Here is an 18,332-nt window from a genome sequence, read left to right on the forward strand (position 1 = left end):
CGTGAGACAGCCAAGGGCGAAGGAGGGACCGGGAAAAAAAGCTCGCTGCTCTTTATTTCTTCCATCCTAAATAAAAAGCTTAAACTTAGAGGGGCTGAGAAGGGAAACGGGAAGGCAGGGCACGCTGCGGCAGGAGCGACACGGTCGGTACGAGCGCGGCCCAGCAATTCCCAGGCGCTGCAAAAGGCCCGGAGCAGGCGGGCCGCCTCCGGCAGCGCGGTCAGAGCCCGCGGGCCCGCCCGGCTGCAGCGTCCGCTCGCCGCCTCCCGGGCAGGGCGAGGAAAAGGAGGAAAACAGTTCTGCCGAAACCCGGGATCGAACCAGGGACCTTTAGATCTTCAGTCTAACGCTCTCCCAACTGAGCTATTTCGGCCGCCGTGGTGCCGTCTTTGCGGTGGGATAGGACTAATCGGTTCTTTCATACTTGTCACTCGACTGCTCGTACTAGGTAGTCTAAATTAAATAAATGGTATTAGCCCTGCGGCGCTGGATGCCACAAAGGAGTCAATGACGGGTCTTCGCGAAAAAAATTACGCCGTCAGCCAAAGACAAATCAGCAGAAACACAAAATTATGTATATACAAACATCTATGCACAACACGCGTCAGGCTGAAGCTGTTTTGGCAGTGGCTCCCTGGATTACTGGGGGAGGTAACAGGAACGAGAACATTTGGGACTCAGGAGCATTAAATTGGCAGTATTTTGGATTCAGTTTTCAGAGATTTTATTTTAAAGCCTGACAGAGATGGTGTGCAGAGACGATGGCGTCACAAAAAGACATGAATAGGAAGGGCACCTGCACATTCTTGTGTCCACCGTCTTCCACTGGAGAAGCTCCCTGTGTCCACATAAATCACAAATCCTGACTAGCAATAGTAATTATTAATAAGAAAAATAGTGTACATTCACATAGTTGATTAGGCATTGATTTCAACAGGCAACTAATCGCACACTCCTGTGGCTACAGGGAGAAGGTAGAGGATGCATCGGAGTGCCCACGTTAACCCTGCGGCGCGCACTGACATGTCGAGTTTGTGTTGATTTGCACAGCCCATGGTGTAGGAAAAGCCACCTGCAGGGGCATCTCCTACTCACACTTTCTGCACACTGTGAGGGGAGAGAGGCTGCTTTGCAAAATTGTCCACTGCTGCTCCCTCCTGTTAGTAGAAAAAAAACCAGATTCTCTTCCATAATACTAAAGGAATTTAACAAATCCCTCCTTTTTCGAGTGGGGAAGAGGCAGTCTCAGCCCAAGCCAGCCATGTGAATATATCGTAACATAAACCACCCTGTTTCCTTTTATTTTCAGAGTGTATTTTTTCGGCATGTTGTCCCACATTTGTGGGTTCTTCAGGAGCTGATAAGTTTTCAGGAGTCAAATACCTGTTTTCAGAAGTATAAAAGCTGAGGAGTGAGGCAGCAGTTTAGTGACTGAAAACAAAAACTCTTCACAAAAAAAAAAAATTAATTAGGGAGAGGTTAAAAAAAACCACCCACACTCAGGTGTGTGAATAACATATTGATACAAAATCTCATCTTCTCATGATTTTCCATTGCCACTGGCAGTGATTGTTTTGCTGAGAAATGATGAATGTAATCCCTTAACAAGCGTGTCTCCTACTGATGCAGCTAACACGATCCGTGATCTTTGGTGCAGATAAACTCCCAATGTGTCACAGCATGCACATAAGTCAAAACACTATTGACTTAAGAGTTTTCATACATTACCACAGAAATCAGAGGTACTATGGAGCAATGGGTTATTCAGATTCTTATTTAGAAATCTTTGGTTTGCCAGGTGAAATGGAAATGGGTAAAAAACAAAAACTAAACGCAATGCAAAACAAAATTAAATAAAAGGACAAATCAGTCTCGGACTTAGCATATTTAATAAAAGATCCAGCTTTTCCCGCAACAGAATTTGGCAAGGGCGTTTTTGTATTAGAAGTTCCTCCTTCTGTAGAAAAATTATCTATTTCGTGCCTGTCTAATGAGCATAAGAACAGAGTTTCAGCAAAATTGAGCATTCTGAGTCAAAAAACCCACAAACCAACAAAAAACCCCCCACATTTCACGCACAATCTTTCTCCTACATTAAAGCAAGTAGAGGATGAACAAAAGGTATTTTCTAGACCATCATCTTAGGACACTGCAAACCAACCCCAACCACAGCTGTCACCACTTAATGCAAGCAAACAAACAAACTTAAGCAAGTGCCAGGTCAGACCAGAGAAAGCCTGGGAGAAAGTAAGGGTTCTCTGTTGCACAAACTGGAGCTGATACACACCACAAACAACCCAGAGGCCACAGCTCGCAGGGTAAGCTGTGCCTGCCCCACCCCTGGCAATGCTCAAAGCCGGGTTGGATGGGGCTCTGTGTCCCTGCACATGGCAGGGGGCTTGAACTAGGTGATCTTTAAGGTCCTTTCCCAGCCAAACCACTCTGATTCTGTGACTGCAGACAGCCCTGCTTCAGCTGCCCACTTCAATGTCTTCCAAATCCTTTCACTTGCTGCTGGCAAGGGATGCACTAGATAGCAGCTGTGGTACACCAAGACAGTGAGGTGGTACTGTTGGTTTTTCCCAATGCACAAGAGATTTCAGGAGCTGCTTCCCAAAGATCTAATCCAATTCAGAATAGTAATCCCAAAACAGAGATGCAAAACGACGGCAGCCCCCACATAACTTCCCAAGTTCCTGATAGAATCTGAATCAAAACCGTTGCCAAAGTCTAGCCCTTCGCCCTTAGAAAGTTTTAGCACTTAAGTGACATGCAAGTTTACTCCATTTCCTTGCTTACTGGTGTGGCTTCACTTCTTTCTGTAACACAAACCTTAAGAGAATGGACTGAAAGATTAGAGTGTTCACAGTATTTTACATCACTACCTCTGCCTTCTGCAGGAATGCTGCCCAGTAAAATCAATGAGAAAGAAAACCTGAAAGCACCACATTGATCACACAGTTCATTAGTTGATCCTTTGTCCTTTTCTTCCTACAGAAGCCAGAAGGCTAACACAAAATAAGTGGTTTTCTTTTAACAGAAAATACTTTGCCCTGTGAAAGAAAGGCTCCTACCAGATCACTCACCGGCTAAGAAAATCTGATCTAGAGCAAAGTCGCTCAAGTGAAAGCCTCCTACATTTTTAAATATATATATATCAGTATTTTAAAATGTGCATGTATGTGTTTATTTATATATATATACAAGTAGTAACACAAATATGAAAATCTCTAACACTTGGATGAATTAAATCCTCAAAAATACTTTAATAAACTACAACAGCTGCCACTGAAAATTAATACATCCTATTGAAAATCCACTCCAGGTAATACCACTTCTTTGGATAGTCACATAAATAAATATCAAAGCTTGTATCTTCAGCATCTATACATAAAGAACAACTTTCAAAAATTCTGTTCAATAAACCAATCACCCCCTACTGCTTTCTTCTGTGTATTTCTGATAACACTATTTTTAGTGTTCCAAAGGCATTGTAACTATATTAATTCAGGCTTATGCATATTTAAAATATAAAGATTTTAGTTATCTGTTATCTCTGCTCTTAAAAACACAACACAGCTAGTATTCCAGTATAAGGAGATGTGAAAGACATTTTCATGTGACCCACTCAAAGCAACTGTCACAGCAACCACAAATACAGCTAAGACAGACTTTTCCAGCACTTAGGTACCTATTTCCGGTACTGAATTTTTGCAAAATACAGAACAGTAAGATGGATATCATAAGGAAAGATGCACATTGTAAGGAAGTTATATATCAAGAAAAGTATAAAAATTAAGGAAATATTTCAATGTAATCAGCAATGTGTGTTTGACAATGACATTTCAGTGACTCATCCACAGAAGCACATCTGGTAAGCCAAGGATGCAACAGATCGTTACATAGGAAGTCCTGCAACTTCTACCTGTCCCAAATGGAGGCTTTTACTTCCAAACCAAGTATCAGAAGCCCAAAAAATATGACTGCCACACAATTCAAGTACAGTATTATTATCCCACTTTGTCACAGAAAACTCACCTTCAGTAACAGGCTCCAAGACTGTAAAACCATACTTGGCACTGCAGTAAGTCTGGAAATTTTCTGGTTAGCCTTCTTTTACAGTGACTCTTGCCAACCACAAATGGCATTTTATTAACAGCACCATAAGAGGTATGATGAAGTTGGGAATACTTGTGCTTCAAGAGCTAACTCCCAGTTTCTGAGACCCTTTGGAAGTCATAGCTTTTTCTCAGTACACCACAGCATCCCCAGTCCTGTGCTGCTTGCAGCTCTGCCCAGAGGCCACAGAGGATCAGGGACTGTGCCAACTACAGAAGCTTAAGTGATAGAACCAGGAAGAGTGGTCCCTTTTATGTTTGCCCCATCACCTCAAAGACAAAAAAGTGAAGGTAATTTTTTCAGGATAGAAGAAAAGCTAAGAAATATGTTTTAAAAAAAACCCACCATCTACTTTTTCAGTGTTTTTTTTTCTTAATTAAGACAAACCAGTTACACTGTAATATTTATTACAAAATCAACTTTGAACAAGATTCATTGACATAGTTCTAGAATGAGAGTTCTTTCCAAATTTTATATTAAAACTCAAATACTGTTTTATCTTTAAAATGTTTATTACAGAAAAAATGGTGAAACACTGCATTGATTAAGGTCTGAAAACCCACAATTCACAGTAAAAGAAGAGTTTTAAAAAATTTTCTCCGTAAGTAGCCTTCATATCACAGAAAATACCATCATTGGAATGTTAACCGTGTTCCAGTATTTCAAGTTTGTTACAATTACAGCTAAGAAAAGGGAATTAACACATAATAGACAGTAATACAGTAAAAAGAGGACAAAGCTTAAGAAAATGATTCTGGAAATCTCCGCAAGAGCACCTGCTACTTCTTGACATCTTTCCCTCCTTGTTCCCCTTAAAAAGGGGCATTTAAAGTTTTAGAGTAAGTTAAACCATCTACAAAAGCTAATAGTGCACCAGCAGAGAAATGGACGGAACCATGCAGGTGCTGTATCCAGCTTTTGCCTATCAATTTATAGTCTCAAAAAAAATATATAATTTCTCTCCTTGATTAAAAATAAAACCCAAGTCTTTGAAGTGACAAAAAAATTATAAAAATTACACTGTAAAAACAAACTAATACAGATGAGTAATTCCATAACTAAAACAAATGTAACTCCCAGTCTCAAAAGCTGCAACCACAGATAATTATTCTGAATAAGGCAGATTTTACTTCAGTACACTGATTTATAGTATTATAAATATTCTTCACTCCATACAGTTTTTTAAAATCAATACCTAGTGAGAACTGAGTATTGCACTGAAACTAAGAGGTCCAACTTATAAAGTGCTGAAACCATTCCAAAGCTGTGCCATACTGTGGTTCTTTACTCATCATGATTCGTGTATCTTGAATACTTCAAGAGTCTGGTGTGGCCGTTTGATTGCAGGCTTTGAAGAAAAGACCATATGAGGTAGAAAAAACTCCTTCGGGTTCTGTGCCACACTATGGACCACTGAGCTGGGCAAATGAGTCTGTCACAGGAAAGGGCTCCAAAGCTTTCTCCGAGTTTTTCCAGTTGTGGAAATTTTCTCTGTACCATTCAACTAATATGGAAAGAATGTTGATGAGTCAAGCTGCCCAGAAGTAACAGGGAAATCCAAATACTCCACAGATACAAGACTAACAACATGCTAATTGTTCTTTAGGGAAGATTTTAACCCACGGTATTACAAAAATCTAGTCTAAACTTTTTAAGTTCTTTATGCAAGACTTATTCTAGCACTAAAAAGTGATTTTTTTTTTATGTCATGTAAATTCACTATTTAGAAAGCAGCCAATTTTATGTAAAATTCAAGTGTTACATTCAATCTCTTCAGCTTCTCACCAACTAACCTACATATCCATTTCCCCCCTTTCCCTCTCCCTCCTCCCATCACTCCTAGATCAGTGTAAAAGTCATCAGTCTTACTCGTTTTCATTATTCCTTCTTTCCAAGGCACTTTAGGTCTCCATCCTAAGTTGTGCATTTTTTGTGAACTCATTGGATATCTGAGGTCATTTGTAGGCCTGATGAAGTATAAAATGCACACAGAAAACAATCTGATTATACTACTTCATTAATTAGAGATGCAGTACCTCACACTGTCTTCCAAGGAACATTAGATATGCTTCAATTTTGAAAATTCCCATCAACATGAACAGGTTGCATTGCTTTCAAAAAATACATGGCAGCTGAGTACAGCTACAACACCACAATTCAGTTTGTACAGTCAACTACTTGAAATTGACTAGAATAAATATTAATTAGTATTTTACTGGCACAAAAATGAACACAAAATTAAAATCACTGCCAAGGCATTTGAGCAAATCAGTGCATTTTGCAATGCAGAGCCAGTGTTTTCTAATACCAGCATTTCTGTTTTTCATCCTGAAAACCCACAAATTTACACATATTTCAGATTTAAAACACATAGGCTTCCAAAGCAGCATCATTATAGTGGCTCATGAGATACATAAACTTAGTAATACTGAATATGTAGAGTCCCAAGCTGCAAGATTCAACACAGAAAGATACATTTTATATTAAATCATGGCAGAAATTTTTACTTCTGCAGTCTGGCACATAGGCAGCCCAGTCTAGCATTTCTGCATTACTTGCACTGACAAATTGAATAGTCAAGGTACATGTGCAGGCACAAACCAAGCACTTATCATTGTTACTATAACATGCTAATCTTGAGCAGAAGCAGAACTAATTTTTCTGTAGCAAGTAACTCCCATTACCTTTAAGTCACTCAATACAGAATTAAATAGTCATAAATTAGGTATGTTTAGCCATTTTTTTAAGACCTCAACACTTCCTGAAACACGTACTCCCATGTGGTTAGTTTTCCCAAGCCCATTTATGTTTACACATCAGCAGACAGGGCCCAGTACACATCAAGAAACATCTCAAACTGAATTACACTGAGAACTCCTGAACACTGACATCATGTGAGCCAAAGGCAATTAGTTCAAAGTCCTGTAATACATTGAGATAGTGTTCTGAAGAATATTTCCTTTTAAAAACAAAAGTTAGCACATTTTTAAAGACACTTCAGTTGCCATGATAACAATCCAAATGTGTACAGAAAGTGAGAATTCTGAAGGCCATAATACTTAACTGCTATCAGTAGACACGTCATTTCTAATCACTCTGGAGAGAGTGATATCTAAAGTAAGCAGAGACTCATTGTTGCTGCAGAAAAGAAAAGGATATAAAAGAGCCAAACCAAGCCTGAAATTAAGGACGGAAACACACAGCAAAAGCATATGTATAAAAGCTACCCACTTTTACCACTGTCCTAACTTTGGTGCCTTAGAGCTTTACATCTACTTTTGAGATAGCAGCTTCAGCTTAAGATAGAAATCTAAAGCTAACTACACTCCACAGGCACAAATTTCTGCCTGTGGAGACTGGGTCTTACTACAAAGTACAGCCAGGTCTGAATTAGTCACATTAACACCAAAATACCAAAGCCATTGTATTCAGCATCACTGAAGGCAAAGTACACTGAATAAACTGTCCAAACCACTGTGAAGGAAAGATTTAGTTGCTCTGTAAAACCTGTCCTCTTCCCAGAGCAGACTTCAGTGATGAGAAGCATGAAGAAAGTCTGAAGACAGATTAGCATTACAGGTTCCCTTTCAAGACATTAATTCTGACCTATAAATCCAAATAATAAAGGAAAATTCTGTTTTCTATACAGAACCCTGATCATAGATACCAAATCCACTAGCAAAAAAAAAAAAAAAAAAAAAGGAAGCAAAACAGCTCTTACTCCATCAGAAGTGTTCCCTCCTTTAGAGCAGAAACACTTCCACAAAAAACTATTTGGTTAAGCATCTCAGAAAACCTTCAGGACAAAACTATCCTGCATGTGCAGCACATGCTGCATGTCCTCCACATTCCTCACCTGTCTTTGACATAATCCATCCAGTGCTCCATTTCAGATTCTGAACTGGTCTTCTTTATCTGTCAAGAAGAAAAACAAGTATCACTCCCATATATCTTGGCTGTCTAAATATGTATTTAAAAATAGGGGGTTTAAAACAAGATTTAAGTTTGTTAAGAAAAAAAAAATCACTAAAAAAAAATATATATAAACCACAAACAGAAATAGTCTTTTGTATACCGAGTCTTCAAACCTCTGAAATTATCAAAATTATCTAGAACAATTCCAACCCGTCTCCTTCATCCAGAGCACTCCCAGAACACCCATAATCAAACTGTTAGATTTTAACAGTGCCACATTCGCAGTCCAAAAAGCAGTCAGCATGGAAAAAAAATGGTAATTAATTGTGATGCCAGTCGGGATATGCCCCAGTCAGGGTAAATAATGCAGCAGCCCAATGCAGGATAGCCCCTACTGCAAACTTACACAGTCCAGCTGCCACATAAAGGGCAGCACATCATTCTGCTGCAAGGATCTTCCAACATCCACCACAAGCCCTTTACAGACCTTCTGTAGCTCTGAGAATTACTCACATGTGCAATGAAAACTGGTAAAGAAACGCATCAGAACTGTTTACTCACTAAATGGATTAGCTCCTTAGCAAGCTGGGCAATGGACATCTCAAAGTTAGTTCCAATGTTATAAATCTCCCCTGGTTTCCCCTCCTTCAGGACAGTAAGGAATGCTTCTACCACATCAGTTGCATACAGGAAATTCCTTCTCTGAAGTCCAGAACCATGAATACAGCTTGAGACAAGACAAAAATTTTTGTTAGTTCTCGAATAGACACATTCAATTTACTGGACTGTGTTTTAAGCAATTTTGCTGTTATACGGTTGCGTTAAGTAGCTGACATGCAAACAACCCTTTACTTTAAGGAAATTCTGTTATTAAAATAAGTGATTCAGAATTCAGTTATGTAATTGTCATTTTACAAACTAGCACATATTTATAACTACAATTACAGTTTTATAGCACAAATACTACCAAAAAAATGTGAGTTACCTACCATTTTCTGTTCTGTTGCAACAAAGATATAAACTTTGGAATAACCTAAGGAATTAAACAGCAACAAAAAAATTACTCCACTATTTTAGAAGCTGTTATTCTACAAAGAATGAGGAACTTCAACAATTATCTAGCATTAAGTATTTTAATAGGATTCTTTAAATATAAGTTTTCTTAAATCTAATGAAAGAATGTATCAAGCCTAGAAACTGTAAGGATTTTGATCTATAAGAGTAGACACCTCTATTGTATTGTAAACCTTATCTTTCTGGCTGTTACAAAGGTAACATTTTTACAAAAATAAAAGAAGTTTCCATTACTTCTGCACACAGCAGTGCATCAGAGTCTAACTAGAAATAATTATTGCCAACAGTTCAGAACAAGATTTAAACATCCAGCAAACTGCAGAAAATCTAGAACCAAAGAGTTGTTAAAATAGTTAAATCTGGAGGAGAATCAACACAGAATTTTGAGGTAACATGGATAAACACAGATGAAGTGACAGTGTGCTTGCTGCACAAGGACTTACATTATGTTCATCTACAGGCTTAGATCCATTCATAACACCCCAGATACTTCAGAACAGTTGCCCCCACTATTAAAGTGCTTAAACTGAAGCCACTAGAAAACTACTCAAGTTAATTAAATTTAATTTCCTACTCTAAACACAGGAGCAGAATACTAGATAAAACTAAAGATTCATGTAGCCTAATGCTGTGTTTTTAGCAGTAACTGAAATTTGGTACGCATAGAAGAATATATATATGTCAAAGGCAAGCAAATGCATCCCCTGAATATACCCCCAACAATCATGCAACCTGTAGCAAGACAGAGATCAATGAAAAATGTACTCTAAAAGCCATTGCTTATCCACCCACAATAATGTAGGTGAAAATAAATTTATTGGGGGGAAAAAAAAAAACAAAACAAAAACAACACAAAAAGTGAAAAGCAATTTAAATTAAAAAACACCTCCACAGAACTGTAAAATATATCTACATTTCCCACCAGTTCCAAACTCCAAAGAGTACATGTGATTATCACTTTCATTTCACCAGTGTATTTCCATTCACTAACCAAGCAGATTCTGGTACTGACTTAAAAAGATAACTCCTTCTCACAGATTTTTAAACAGTTACCCTGCAAGGTCTGTATGAACACATGCAAAGACAAGTCACTTTACACTACTTCTCACCTTATATATGAATGCTATAGGCTCCATCTTACTTATTTTCTGCGCAAGTTGGAACATCCCTTTCTATACCAGACATTGTATCCTCAGTTTACTTTATGAAATGTTTCCCTTAGTTATTAAATACTCACAATTACAGAACATGATGTGACTTAATGTAATTTGTAGAGGAACTCTGTCAAAATATCCTTTGAAAAATCAAAAAATTACAAAACAAAATTGCTGTCATAAAATTCATTTAAACTAGAAGTCTCTAAATGAAGTTTTATCAACAATCAAAAAATATGCCCTCAGGGTGTTACATGTTAGTGTAAGCTCAAAATATATAATCACATATTAATTGCAAGAGTGCTTTTTTCAAAGTCATCCCATGCACATGAGAAAAAAGTAACAGCCTGAATTCTGGTACACTGAAGCTCGGAGTAAAGCACAGTTTAACTTACTTTTTCTGGATACTGATGTGGTCCGTAAACATTACTGCTCCGTGTGATGACAACGGGAAACTGGGGAGCATTAAACATACATGTGATTGCATTAGAAAGTAAAAACCTGTAGCTTCCTGCTGACCAATAAACAAATCGACACATGCACAGTGCTTACTCAAAAATCTGCAAGCCCTTACAAAGGTTACTGAATTAAGCTCTCTGTGTGTCTGTCCAACAGGCAAGGGCCTCCAGCCTTCTCAGCCTGTTAGGAGCACAAGTGACAAATGGTTGAAATCTCTCTTGCTCTGGAACCGCCACATGACATTCTGTATGTGTATCTGACTGAAGACTGGCTTACTCCTACTTATTCCAATATGTTTCACAGGTCATTAACATCCTGTCCTTGTTCACTTTATAGCAAAAACATCACATATCACAAGAACAGAAGTCTAAAGTATCCAAAATATTAAATCTGTTTGCTTAAACAAATCTGACTAGCAGGGCTCTTTCTTCTTTTTTTGCTTTAACTCTAAGCCTAGTCTTAATTCAATTTGAATTATTAATGTTCTGCTTCTGTGTAATACTTTTGTACTTCCTGCAAGCTTAGCAGTGATTTTTAAATTCCTTTAAATTTTTAAATTCCTCTTTGACCATTTTATCAAAGCATATTTTTAGATACTACAGTTCAGATTTAAGAAACAAAAATTAAAAACATCTGACCTGTCCCCACTGTCTTGCAGTGTATCTTCACAACTTACTGGAGGAGATTCTCTAACTCATCCAAACAGTAAGGAAAGGTGACACTGTGTGAACTTGTATTGATTTTTTCTTTTATACTCTTATATACATGATACAGACACTTAATTACAGGCTTCAGAGTTTTTGACGCTTCCATGGACTTACTTGGTACCTTTCCCAGTAAGACTGAACAAAACACTCTGCAGCTGCTTTAGAGGAGGCATAGGGATTTGTTGGACGTTTTGGTGAGGATTCATCAAATTCCTAAAATGAAAATAAGAATTTGCATTAATCAATTTCTTTTGCCCAGACAAGCCTTAAAGTTACAAAAGAAATAAAAATCCCTGAATATCCAAGCACATCAGTCTGACAAAGTCCCCTTACAACAGAAGACCATGACAAAAGACAGCCTATTTATTGAACATAGGAGGCAGCCAGATTACCAGCAGTAATATTTTTATACTTGTAACAGAGTTACCTCACAGCAGCAGGTCCTCAGATTTTTATCTTATTAAATAATTACTGTTGCTACAGGGAGGCTTCATATTTTTCAGGTTCACATTGCCTCAAAGAGGAATTGGGCCACCACTAGCAAATTCACCTTTCAGTCCTAAATAAAAGGAGTCTTTCCTTAAATTTTTCTCTAACTTTATTTCTGTAAAAAATGTAGAATTGCAACCCAAAAGCTTCCAAAGCAAGGCCTCAATAATTCTGACCAGTTGCAAAACAGGTATCTTCCAGGCTATCCTGACACTTTAATCTACTTCTCACTTGAAGAGAGAAAATAACAAACCAAAGAATGAGGGATACTACACAAGGTGCAACTGGTAACAATCACCTTGAGGTGATTAAAACACTCACTGTTCTTGCCTGACCTTTGCCTCTGAAATTAAATGGCCTTCCTCCCCTCAAAAAAAAAAAAAAAACAAAAAACCACAAAACACCTCTACAAGAACTTCTAGTGTAATTCACAAAGAGAAGAAAAAACAGATTAAAGTCCTCTTTTCAAGGCCCAGAGACAGAAAAATTTCACTTGAAGGTATCAGCCAAGCCACGGGTCTACACACAAGAAAACACTGTCCCTGGGTATCATAAAAGCCTACAGATGGAAGTTGTGTTGAAGGAACTGATAAAGACACTGTGATAGTAAGAAAGTGCATCAAAATTCTTCTGAAATACATTAATATATTTTCCAGGGACTATAGCAAAAAGCTCCTTGACTTTATTTATGCCTTTAAAAAGATGAACATGCATAATTTGCCTCTTTACTGAGATAAGTTACATTTTCTGAATTAAGGTCAGGTATAAATTCTCAAAAATCAAAGATCTGCATACAACAAGAAACATCTGAATATTTGTTACAGTAATACAGGAATTGTTTCCTGTTTGAATTGTCACTACCTACAGTTCTGTTAGTATTTTAGCTGGAATATAAAACTGTTCCCTGCCTGTCAAGTTGTGCATATTACTGAACTCCCATGAATGCTTCAGGACAAAACCTGTATAAAATACACTGCTTTGATACTATCTCTGAGGAGTAGTGACACCATTAATGACCCAAATCTCACTGCTTTACACAATAAACATTCAATATAAAACAAGCTATGAAAAAAAAAATCAGGACAATTCTGATACTCAGCTGTCTAGAAGCACTCTCTCCAGTGCTTACCTAAAATCGAACATTTACAGAGGCCAAGGAAAGTTAGACTCAACTTTGTTTTCACTATTAAAAGCAGGTAAAGTAGAAAAATCTTCATGCATTTTCAAACTCACCTCATCAGTGCTACCTCCATACACTTCATCTGTACTAACATAGACAAACTTCTCCACGTTGGCTTCATGTGCAGCAGCAACCAGCACATTGGTGCCATAAACATTCACATACGTGAATTCCAGGGCATGCCAAAATGAAAGATCTACATGAAAAAATTCAGACAATTCTGATTAAGTTTAGGCAAGACAGGGCCATAGGTTCCACTTAGAGGCTGCAAGATAGGAAGGTCCTTATTAAATGAAGGTACCTTCTACACTTCAAGACAAAAATCCTTGTTCTTAACAAAAGGCTGGAATCATGAGCAAAAGCTCGTTGGTTACGGACTTTTCAATCTCAAATAGCATTGGCTAAGTATAGTAAGAAAAGTGTCATTCAAAGACAGTTGCAAGATGCTGTAATATGGACCCATGACTAATAACTCATCAGCAGCTGGGTTCATTCTTACAGCTGTTCCCGACCTAATGACTTTGTACCTATCAAATCTGACAATTTTGAGAAGTATTTTCCTGGAGAATTTTTTGAGGATTCCTTCTCATGATGGATGGAGTATGGTGAGGATTGTTCTTACTAACAGAGATACTGAAAAGCAGCCATCTGAAATAGGCACTTTATAATTCATTCTCTCTTTAGCACTGAGACAAGATTCCAATGGGACTTATGCCTAATCCTTCAGCTTTCACTCTGTTTTTTCATGTGACATTGGAGCCAATTAAGTAAAAACTTCAGACGATGTACAAAGCCCCTCTCCACTGCCTTTATGACTCCCTCAGTACACTGTCAGCTACATGTGAGTCTAGACAGAATTTAAAAAGGTAATGCAGACAAAAAGGTACATTACCATTTACATGCAATGAAAACAAGACAACAGTTAGATGAAGCACTTTTTAAATCAAGGCTGTGAATCCCTCTGAGTTAAAAAGGCTACCAGACATTCAGTCATGTGATTTGTAGAGACAAATTGGATCCTTGGTTTATATGAAGGGAAAAGACAAAAAGTATACTGGCATATATTTCAAGCAGGTATAGCCATGGAAAACAATACAAAAACACTCAGCAATGCTCACCTACATGTGTTTGAGCTGCAAAATGAAGGACTATATCTATTTTCTCAGTTTCAAAGAGCTGCTTTATAAAATCAGGTTCACAAATATCTCCCTAAACAGGAAAAAAAAACAAGACAAATTATTTTTGACAGAAAATAGTCAGCTTCCCTTTATATCAAGTATCACATAAGAAATCATTACAAAGAGAACACAGGATACAAACAGCACTATCAACTGAGTTCTGGGCCATTTATCAATGCCATGTCTAAAATAAGACATATATAACATTTCACACATTTTTAAAAAAATCCTCAACGTAACTTAGTCCAGAATTTATATTACTATGAACATTAGAAACAGCAATGTGTCCAAAAACACACACAACAAAAGTACAGCACGGAGCTCCAACACTGGGGCTGAAATGCCAAGTTCCCAGAGCAAGGAAGAGTTCCAAGTCTAGTGAGCAGGCAGGGACATCTAGTGGCACTGCAAAAGGAGAAGCAGATTCCCACTAAAGGGGATTCAATTATGTCTTGCAAGGGTTTTGCTGCTTGCTGTTTATTCTGGTGATTTATTTTTGACATATTTTTGTATGAGACATTAGGTTGAAGTAAATAGTTAGGTACTGATTTTTTTCTTAGATTGAAAATCAAGCTTAGGACAACTGTGCTGCACAGCAACAGAAATTGTGATTAAAATGTATCTTTCATACAGCCCCTGAGTCAAATTTTCTAAACTTACTGTTCTATTTTCCAAAACAGACTTCCTTCCTACACTACCACTACAGAGTACATCCTTGCTGTCCCCTAAGGTCAGTACCAATGTCACAGTTCTAATGGTAAGGGTTGCACATCAGAGATTATCTTTTCCAGCACATTTTTTCCTGTCAGTGTAAACTGCTTGGTTGCCTACCAGCTGGATGTTATGCTGTGATCAACTGTCCCTAAAAAGCAAAAACAGAAACAAACAAATAACCCAAATACATACCCCAAACCACCAAAAAAAAAAAAAAAAAAAAAAAAAAACAACACCCACAGTGAAAAGCTGGAATTATTTATACTGATGTAAATTTTGTGGAAAGATATTTCTACCCTTGTTCAAAAGCAGTACAGCCACATCATTCCTAGTTACTGTTCCCCTGCTTCACCCAGGGATCTGACTGCTTAATGAGTATCTTGCAGAACTCCAAGCTCTCCCCAGCAATTAAATGTTAATATCTACCCAGGTAACAAGGCTTTTATATGGCATTTGTACATTTCATATTGCACACTGGAAACAATCAAAGACCTCATGAAAGTAACCAAAAAGCCTCTTCAGTCATGCTGAAACTGCACACACGCGCATGTCTGCATGCAGGCTGCCCCCTTCCTCTCATGCAACTTTTATCCCAATAGCTCAGAGATAATCCCTAACTGAAATAAAGAGGTGGTTCACAAAAAACATAAACAGCTATGGGGGTCACCAAGAGGTGAGGGCAAGTTCAGCTTCCATCCTCACCTGAATCTAAGAAAAAATACAAGTTTACCTCTACTACCTCTGACAAAGGTGTTGTTTGAGGTGCATTTCTCAGATGTCCTGTAACCCTGGGCAGACCCCAAGACAGAGAGATGAGCATCAGCACTGCCTTTGGCAGACAGGAGAAACCTCAGCACACAAGCCCAGCAAGTCAGAATATCAATCTAAACAATAAATCAAAATCCATCTCCTGTCTGAAGACAAAACTGTAGAAGAAGAACTCCAAAAATCCATGAAAAGTCACATTTTGTGGAAGAAAAGGCTTTATCACCTGGATAAACTTGTAGTTTTCCTCCCCAGAGACTGTTTCAAGATTCTTCAAGCTTGCACAGTAGTCGAGCTAAAGACACAACAGAACATCAGTAAGTGGGTTTCATGGAAGCAAAAAGGCTAACTCAAACCCAGCCTAAACACTGGAAAGTCTGGGGACAAAGTAAAAACTTATTTCAAAAAAAAAAAAAAACAAAACCTACTTCACAAGCAGATGTGAAGCTGGCAAAGCACAAATCTCCAATAGATACCCTAACTGAAAAAATCTTAAACAGATGTTTAGAGCTTGAAAAACTTCGTTCTTTTACTGAACACCAGTTGACTTTTTTTCCTTTGCACAGGAACAAATGGAAAATCAAAAAAAAATTAGTAACTAACACTAAACCATATAAATTTCAACATATTATACATTGCATGATGAATCACTTAAAACAGTTGTCCACATCAAGAAAGAAAACAAGCTATTACCTTATCCAGATTTATAATCAGATAGTTTGGATAGTTTTTTACAAGAGAGACGACTACGTGTGAAGCACTGCAGGACAGAAGAAAAACATATTTTACAATTATAAACTTGGCTTTAAGGTAATAAAGAGAAAACAAATTCCAAATAAATTCAGCATTTTCCAAAGTCTTTGGGGAAAGAAGGGGATATATTCAAGACAGATGAAAGACAAATTCAAAGACATTTAAACACGTCACCATTATTCTAATATAGATTCTATATGTCAGCCTAAAATTTTCTATATTTAAGTGCATATGGTTAAGAAACTAAAAATCAGAATAAAAGTTGATGTTATACTGGAAGAAATTAGCACTACCCACAGTCACATAAAAAAACAAACCTGTTACGTGCTATATTCAATTGCCATTGTAAAATACTTTAGCACTCTAAAGCTTACATGTTAGATATCAGGGAGAACCAAACAGTCAACACTCCCAACCCACGACAGTGACTGCCATCACTCAAGTCTCTGACACTGCTGCTGGGTGTAAGAAGTGATAACCAATCAGGTGGCACTGCCTCTTCAGCACCGTCTTGTGTACATGAAACTCATTCTGAGAGTTCAGGGGTTACTCACACACAGAAATTTAATCCTCTCACAGCTTCCGACTCCAAGCACCCTGATGGGCTCAAGCTTAAGACGGACCAGACCTTTCTCGGACTCAAACTGAGCCCGCAGCACTGGGGGCCGATACGGGAAATAGGAGCTGGCTCAAAGCCCCGCCACCTTCAACACAAAGAACCCATTAGGTTGGAAAAGACGTGAGATCATCGAGTCCAACCTCTGACCAAACACAACCTTGGCACTCAGCGCCACGCTCAGTCGTTTCTGGAACACCTGCAGGGACAGCGACTCCTGACCTCCCTGGGCAGCTCAGTTCAATATCTAATCATCTTTTCTCTGAATAAATTCTTTCTGACGTCCACCCTAAACCTCCACAGGGTCAGCTTAGACTGTGTCCTCTAATCCTTTCATCTGCTGCCTGGGAGATGAGGCTGAACCCCCCCTGGCTACACTCCTCTTTCAGGGAGCTGAAGAGAGCGATGATGTCGCTTTGCCTAAGGGTCCAGGCAAAACAACCCCAGCTCCCTCAGCCGCTCCTCATAAGGCTTGTGCTCCAGGCCCTTTATCAGCTCCGCTGCCGTCCTCCGGGCAGCCCGGCCCCGGCTGAGGCCGAGCACCGTCTCCCACTGCCAGCTCCGGACGGCCCCTCCATGGCCTTCTCGCCGGCCGCAGGCGAAGGGCCGCCGGGGCAGGCTCCTAGCTCGCTCCCCAGCACTGACCACCTCAGAACCCACCACAGGGGCGAGTCACCAGCAGCCCCTGAGTGAGCGCGGCCCGAGCCAGCGGCGGCGAGGGAACCGGCCCGGGACGGGCACAAGGGAGGCGGCACCACGGGACCCCCGCCCGCCACGTCTCCCCCGCGCCCCTGGACAGGAGGCCGGCGGCCCGCTGCGGCCCCGCGGGGCTCACTCACATGAAGCCGGCGCCGCCTGTCACCAGGACCCTCTTCTCGAACACCGGCGGCGCAGCGGGGCCCGCCCGCCCCGACATCGTCCGCACTTTACGGCACGAGCCCCTCACTCCCTTTCCCCACCGCTGCGCGTGCGCGGCACGGGCCCGTGGGTTCACGGGCAGAGTGGCAGCGCCTGCAAGAGGCTCGTTGAAAGATCGCCTTCCTCGCTCCCCACGCGGCTCCAAGGGCGAAGCTGTCACCGTCTCGGAGGCCACCGAGAGCGTGGGGCGCGCGGCGTGTGAAAAGGGCCAATGTTTCTCCTCCGCATTCAGCGGCGACTGATAGCCGTCTCTTTTACGACTCTGGGTCTCTCAACTTACGGCCGGACCCA

The 18,332-nt window shown here is 39.6% G+C and overlaps 1 protein-coding gene and 1 non-coding gene across 3 annotated transcripts; both read right to left on the reverse strand.

The window, feature by feature from the left end:
* Window positions 1-300: 300 nt before the first annotated feature.
* Window positions 301-373, reverse strand: TRNAF-GAA (transfer RNA phenylalanine (anticodon GAA)). Its single transcript has one exon. It is a non-coding gene; the product is annotated as a tRNA-Phe (tRNA).
* A 4,239-nt stretch (window positions 374-4,612) lies between these two features.
* Window positions 4,613-18,255, reverse strand: TGDS (TDP-glucose 4,6-dehydratase). 2 transcript variants are annotated; one of them, XM_066176353.1, is made up of 12 exons: window positions 17,963-18,255; window positions 16,448-16,514; window positions 15,981-16,049; window positions 14,216-14,306; window positions 13,151-13,293; window positions 11,543-11,641; window positions 10,658-10,717; window positions 9,024-9,067; window positions 8,596-8,761; window positions 7,976-8,034; window positions 5,989-6,086; window positions 4,613-5,623 (listed from the first exon to the last, which is right to left on the reverse strand). In XM_066176353.1, the coding sequence occupies exons 1-12, from the start codon at window positions 18,037-18,039 to the stop codon at window positions 5,523-5,525; spliced, it is 1,074 nt and encodes a 357-aa protein (XP_066032450.1). In that variant the 5' UTR covers window positions 18,040-18,255; the 3' UTR covers window positions 4,613-5,522. The 2 variants fall into 2 exon arrangements, with proteins under 2 accessions (XP_066032450.1, XP_066032449.1); XM_066176352.1 differs by lacking the exons at window positions 4,613-5,623; window positions 5,989-6,086 and adding an exon at window positions 6,093-7,257 and having other exon boundaries at window positions 17,963-18,119.
* Between the last annotated feature and the right edge of the window lie 77 nt (window positions 18,256-18,332).

Source organism: Chamaea fasciata, unplaced genomic scaffold (genome assembly GCF_029207755.1).
Source record: "Chamaea fasciata isolate MVZ Bird 193981 ecotype frontalis unplaced genomic scaffold, bChaFas1.0.hap1 SCAF_2, whole genome shotgun sequence".
Lineage (NCBI taxonomy): Eukaryota > Metazoa > Chordata > Aves > Passeriformes > Sylviidae > Chamaea > Chamaea fasciata.